This window comes from Oratosquilla oratoria, chromosome 6, assembly GCF_046742065.1.
Source record: "Oratosquilla oratoria isolate Oo_2021 chromosome 6, ASM4674206v1, whole genome shotgun sequence".
NCBI lineage: Eukaryota > Metazoa > Arthropoda > Malacostraca > Stomatopoda > Squillidae > Oratosquilla > Oratosquilla oratoria.
In genome coordinates this window covers 36,084,470-36,090,694 of record NC_134782.1, presented here as the reverse complement: position 1 = coordinate 36,090,694, position 6,225 = coordinate 36,084,470, and the positions used below count along the sequence as shown (strand labels likewise).

Genomic DNA, 6,225 nt, shown 5'->3' with positions numbered 1-6,225 from the left:
ATGGATTTTATTGCTGCTAGATTCGGCAATCTAATTGCAACCCCACACAGGGAGTCTCCCCTACGTAACACAAACACCCAGTGACCCCCCACCACCACTACCCCCCACCACCACTACCCCCCACACCACCACTGCCGGCCGAACCACCACCGTTGCTCATACCTCCACAACCGCCCGAACCACCACTTCTTCATCAATTGGTCGCCGATACCATAGAACTAAAATTCAATAATCAAATGAAGCTACACGTCATCTCATGGAACGCCTGCGGTATCACAAACTGGGCCAAACGTACAGCACTTAAAGGGTACGTGCACTGTCACCACCCAGACATTATCTTCATACAGGAAGCATTTATAGGCCTCGCTCCACCAAACAGGGATGCACCTTTGCTCAACCAATACGTATCGTATGTACATCAGATCCGAAACGGATTAATTACGTATGTCCACAACACCGTCCAGCATCGCTTTCTTCAAAATTCTATGGACAATAACACGACTTATCAGCTTCTAGAGGTAACAGTTGGCTCCGGTACCATAAGATTATGCAATGTGTACGCTGCACCGAACGGCCTGAATCCAGCTATACTTCCACCCCCCACCACCCACGGTATGATTTATCTAGGAGATTTTAATAGTCGACACCTGCTCTAGGAGATCTCGCAGGCATTATAAATCGCAACGGGACTCGACTTCTGGAATGCATTCAACGCAACAGGCTAACTCGCTGGGACACGGCTGGCGCCACGCATGCTCGAGGTGGTACCTTAGATCACGTCCTTACGTTTGGATTAGTGGCCTCCCAAGTCCGGTGTTCAACGATACCGACACTATTCTCCGACCACGTAGCACTCAGCGTCCAATACACCCTTCCTACCACGCCATCCCCAGTGCACACCCGTACACGCATCGTACTCCCACCCAAGTACTGTCCCACATATATTTCATACATAACAAACCTCCTACCCACATTTAACCACCACTGTCCTGAACAGTTATATTCCTCCCTCGTTAACGCCACACATACTTTCTACACCCAATACGTCAAAAAGCCACACATCACACGTCATCCGAATACACACACTTGGACACTAGACAACCACATCGTTCAGGCGGAGAGGAAAGCGATGGAGGATGGCTTTGCCTTTCAGAAAAGACCAAGTCCAGAAACTCTACACCAGTATCAACTATCAAGAGATGACTTAGTTGCTCTACAGCGTTGTGTTCAAACGGATTCCTGGAAAAAACTAACGGACAGCATTAACCATCAAACGAGTATTGGCACCATGTGGCACCTCATCAACAAGGTGATAAAGAAAAAACATCACAGTGCCCTCCATCATAGTCCTACACAGTTTGCACAAGACCTTGTTGATGCCTGGTCAGCACAGGCACGAACCAGCAACCTCCCACCATACATACACGACGCTCTCTCCACCCACAAAAACTATCGTGCACTCCGACTTGCCTCTGCCTTGCTGAAGACCGAAGAAGAAGATGAGGAGATAACCGAACAAGAGCTGCGAAGAGCCCTCGCCAAGGGTAAGGCGACAGCTCCTGGCGATGATGGTATCACCTACGCCGTCCTCCGAGTACTCCTGGACGTACCTGGTAACCCCCTCCTCCAGCTGTATAATCTCTGCTACAACCTGGGATATGTACCACGGGACTGGACTTGCAGCACGATAGTACCGATTCCTAAACCTGGCACTGACAAATTCCGACCTGTATCTCTCACCTCTTGTTTCTGTAAAGTATTGGAACGCATTCTTCTATCACGTCTGATGTTCCGGATACAAGATAAGCTCTCGCCCCGACTGTACGGCTTCCTGCCCCAACGAGGAACACACCACTGCCTCATGGAACTCTACACACGCCTCTGTCCCACCAGTGTAGTGGGCTTTCATTGATTTGAAAAGCGCATTCGACATCGCCAACAGGGACATTATCCTCGACCAACTTGTTGACTTTGGCATCAAAGGAAATTTACTGAGGTGGATAAGAGGATACCTGCAGAACAGGAACTCACGTGTATTGTTTAAAGGAGCGTACAGCAATACCAGAGAGTTTGAACTCGGTACTCCACAGGGAGGAGTACTCAGTCCATTTTTATTTAACATCCTTATGCATCGCTTTCTCTCTCTGCTTCCTGACATCGACGGTACAACAATCACTTGCTATGCAGACGACATATGCATTCATTCAAGATCACCACAAGACATGCAACGTTTCCTTCAATCATTTCATTTGACATCCTCCTCATGCGGGCTGGTCATCTCACCAGAAAAGAGCAGAATTTTATCTTTTCGCCCAGCAAGAACTTTGCCAGAATTCACTGTTGGCAACACCATCGTGCCATTGTGCTCACAGTACCTTTACCTGGGGGCACCAGTTCGTATCACACCTTCTATCCCAGCAAGACAACGCGTACATCCAATTGTTCAAGACCTGCTAACCCGGCTACAGAGACGATTGACTCCTCTTAGGTGGTTAACCAACAATATTGCTGGAGTGTCCATCCCTGTCGCCAGAACTATATATATCACATTCATTCGATCAGTGGTTGATTACCTCTCTCCCGCACTTAGTCAGCTTTCCAAAACTACTTTGCAACCACTTGAAAAATTCCAAAACCAGGCAATGAGGCTCATCTTAGGCTGCCCTACCACAACCAGGATCGTCAATATACAGCAAGAACTTCGTCTACCACCAATTGTAGAGAGAATATACGCAAACGTTACCTACTTCACTATCAAGTGCCTGCACTACCCCCACTTATCTCCTCACTTTTGTCACACAATCCAGACATCGATTGATTTGGCAGAGCCTCGACCTCAGCTTCGTCCCGGTGGCTGCTCACTGGTCCTTAACATCAGTTCAAACATTCGGAGGCTTAACATAAACATTTTAACAGAGAATGAGGACCTTGGCCTCCCACCTTGGCAGACACCCATGCCAACAGTCACCTATACTCCAACTACCAAGTCCGACCTACCACAGCTCCAGAAACAACTAGCCTTAGAAACTATCGCCGGTCTGTCATCTTCTTTAAATGCGGCCCATCATCTCTTCACTGACGGTTCTTTGCAGGAGGACGGTAGTGCTGGATGTGCTGTGTATTCCCCCAACATAGAGCCACCACTAGGGGGCTGGGCAGGCCGTCGACTCCCTAATTCGTCAAGCTCCACGTATTGTGAGTTGCATGGGCTCCTGGACGCTGTTACTTTGCTGACACGGACTGGAGAAAACGGCTTGATCATCTGCGACTCTCAGTCAGCCCTCCGTGCTCTCTCATCTACCAAGCCTGAACACCAACAAGTGGTAACACAAATAATGCGACAACTGGCCACAACTCACGAAAACTCACAGAGGGTACACTTCCTGTGGATTCCATCCCATATCGAACTCCTAGGCAATGACACCGCTGATCGGCTAGCAAGGACAGCCTGTAGTATGGATCCACCAGCTGCCACTTCTACTACTGCCTTCCTACCTTCTTACAAGCGAATGGTAAGACAAGCTGCCTGCTCCCCTACTCGCCGCCGTAGCAATGCTGAGAGGGCTACAAGTGTATCTATCCAACACTACGAGAATTTTCTTCCTCTTCCCTATAAGTATAGACGTAATGGACTTATTGTGAGAAGACACAATGTTGTGAGTGCCCGACTCAGGCTCGGCTACAGACCAGTGTGGCAAGTGGGTGAGACCGAAGGTGTACCGAGGTACTCATCGTGCAGGCTGTGCGACACCCCTAATGCCAACAGTCTAGAGCACTACTGTATTAATTGCCCCACGATAGCCCCTTTAATACCACATCGACAATCAGTTCTTGATGTCTGTAAATATTTGCTTGAAGGTGATAAATTAGAATTAATCCTATTGCAACACCCTCACTTTGGTGGATTTTAAAGTATACATAAATAAATCAGTCATGATTCGGAAATGTTTTAAGTATCACTAATAATCTGTATATATTTATCTTTTGCACTAGATTTGTTGTTCCCTGAACATAATAACAAGGAATGTCTGTAGTATGGATCTGCCAGCTGCTACAACTATTGCCCTACTACAAATGGATGGTACGATAAGCCGCCACTTCCCTACACGTCACCGTGGTAATGCTGAGAAGACTTCAAGTGTAACCATCCAACACCACAAGAATGTCCTTCCACTTCCACATGCATACAAACGCAGCGAACTTCTGGTGAGACGACACAGTGTTATACGTGCCCGACGCAAACCCGGCTACCGCACGATGTAGGCGGGTGAGACCAGAAAGGTGCCGAGGTACACATCGTGCAGGCTGCGCTACACCCCATATGCCAACAACCTTGATACCTCATCGACGATTACTTATTATTATATGTAAATATTTGCCAGAAGGTGATCACTGTATATATTTTTGTATCACCCGCACTAATGGGTGATAAACTACAAATAATTCCTTCAGTTATGATTCGAGAATGTCCTGTGTGTCACTAGTACTCTGTACATAGCTACACTTTTGTACTAGGTTTGACGCTCCTTGAGCGTAATAAATTGATTAAAACAAAAACTATCAGTCCACTGACGATATGACGTCACACACCAAGCTTCAGTAGCGGTAGACAGGCCTCAACGGTATATCATCATTATCATACTAAAAGTAATCGAGTTATTTGATCAGGGAATCACTATCTTATTTTAAAAATTTTGCCCTCCACCCTAATTGTATTTTTCCTGAATGCAAATAAACTCAACTCTAACTATATCAAAAGAGGACCTAAAACACTACCTACCTTGTGAACTTGGCGTCGTCTTCTCCGTGCACCATCTTGGCAAAGAGCGGAATGAGGAGGGTCATGACTCCGACCATGCAGACGAGGGCAATCCAGGACTCGAGAGTGAAGGGGAACGAGAGCGACTGCCACCGGGGCAACACGCGAGGTGCAGGAGTTAGGAAACAATTATAGTCGAAATCGTAAGGGGCTGTCGTGTCCACTACGTACGTTCTATAGTAGTCCAAGAAGTTGTTGGCAATTCCAACGTCACCAACCTCAGTTGCGACCTGCAGGAAACGTGAGAGAAAACTGGTATAAACGCTTTAAGATTTGTATATAGAAAATAAAAAGACATGGAAGAGACTGCAAGGGACCATAAGGCCTACACTAGGCACTTCCATGTCCATTACCACCTGTTAAACCTATCCATAAAATTATCCCATCTTTTCTTAAAATGAACGATTGTTTCAGCGCTTAGCAATTCTATTTAATTTGTTAACCACTCGATTGGTAAACTAATTCTTACTTATTTCCTTCTTGGTACGATGACGTCTACGTAGGTGTCATTAGGCGCGAGTGGGTACATAAGGATGCCGATGTCGGCGTCTTGATATTATATATATATATATATATATATATATATATACATATATATATATATATACATATATCTATATATATATATATATATACATATATATATATATATATATATATTTGTAGTTGTACATAAGTCACCCCTGGATTCTGTGAACTGGTTTGATCACGTTTTCTGCATTTATTACTATTCAGAGTAAAAGAGAACGAGTAATACAGCAGTGAGTTTAAATTTTATGATGCGAGTAGTGTGATGAATCGTACATATGGCAGCCGATGCTGTGTGTGAGAATTTGATTCGTGCTGAAGTGGTTAAATCTAAATTTGTTATTTACACCAAATTCCCACATGACATATGAACTAAACTCGTCATTTGGTAACTGAAACATACGGGGGAACAGGGAATAAATAACTCCTCTATAGATTGTCTTTATTCGGTGCCTCATTTGATCTCTTGACTCTGCTGATCATCCTCCTGCTGCAGTCCAACAACAACATCAAATGGGTCAAGGGTTTTAACAAGTATGATGCAGGCAAAGTATATTATGACAGTAGGACAGGACTCATATTAATGGACAAATTTAGGTTTAAGAAAGAGATAGGCAAAAACTGGCTTACCAATAGAGTGGTTAACGAATGAAATAAACTTGGAAACAATGCAATGAGGGCTGAAAAAATTGGTTGTCTTAAGAGAAGATTAGATGACTTTATGGATAGCGATGACAAGTTGATAAGGGACATGGAACTGCCTAGTGTAGGCTTTATGATCTCTTGCAGTCTCCCCTATTCTAATGTTCTTATACCCGCCTTTTGGCATCCTTCGACCCTAAACGGCCACGGGTTCCTTCCATACAGCAACACCGAGG

General features: G+C 45.2%; 2 protein-coding genes across 2 annotated transcripts; both read left to right on the top strand.

Annotated features, from left to right (window-relative positions):
* Positions 1–1,129: 1,129 nt before the first annotated feature.
* LOC143025992 (uncharacterized) lies at positions 1,130–1,912 on the top strand. The gene has a single exon (XM_076185976.1). The coding sequence runs from the start codon at positions 1,130–1,132 to the stop codon at positions 1,910–1,912; it is 783 nt and encodes a 260-aa protein (XP_076042091.1).
* Positions 1,913–2,222: 310 nt separating this feature from the next.
* Positions 2,223–4,555, top strand: LOC143025991 (uncharacterized). Its single transcript, XM_076185975.1, has 2 exons — positions 2,223–3,512; positions 3,994–4,555. The coding sequence occupies exons 1-2, from the start codon at positions 2,223–2,225 to the stop codon at positions 4,261–4,263; spliced, it is 1,560 nt and encodes a 519-aa protein (XP_076042090.1). The 3' UTR covers positions 4,264–4,555.
* The last annotated feature ends 1,670 nt before the right edge of the window (positions 4,556–6,225 follow it).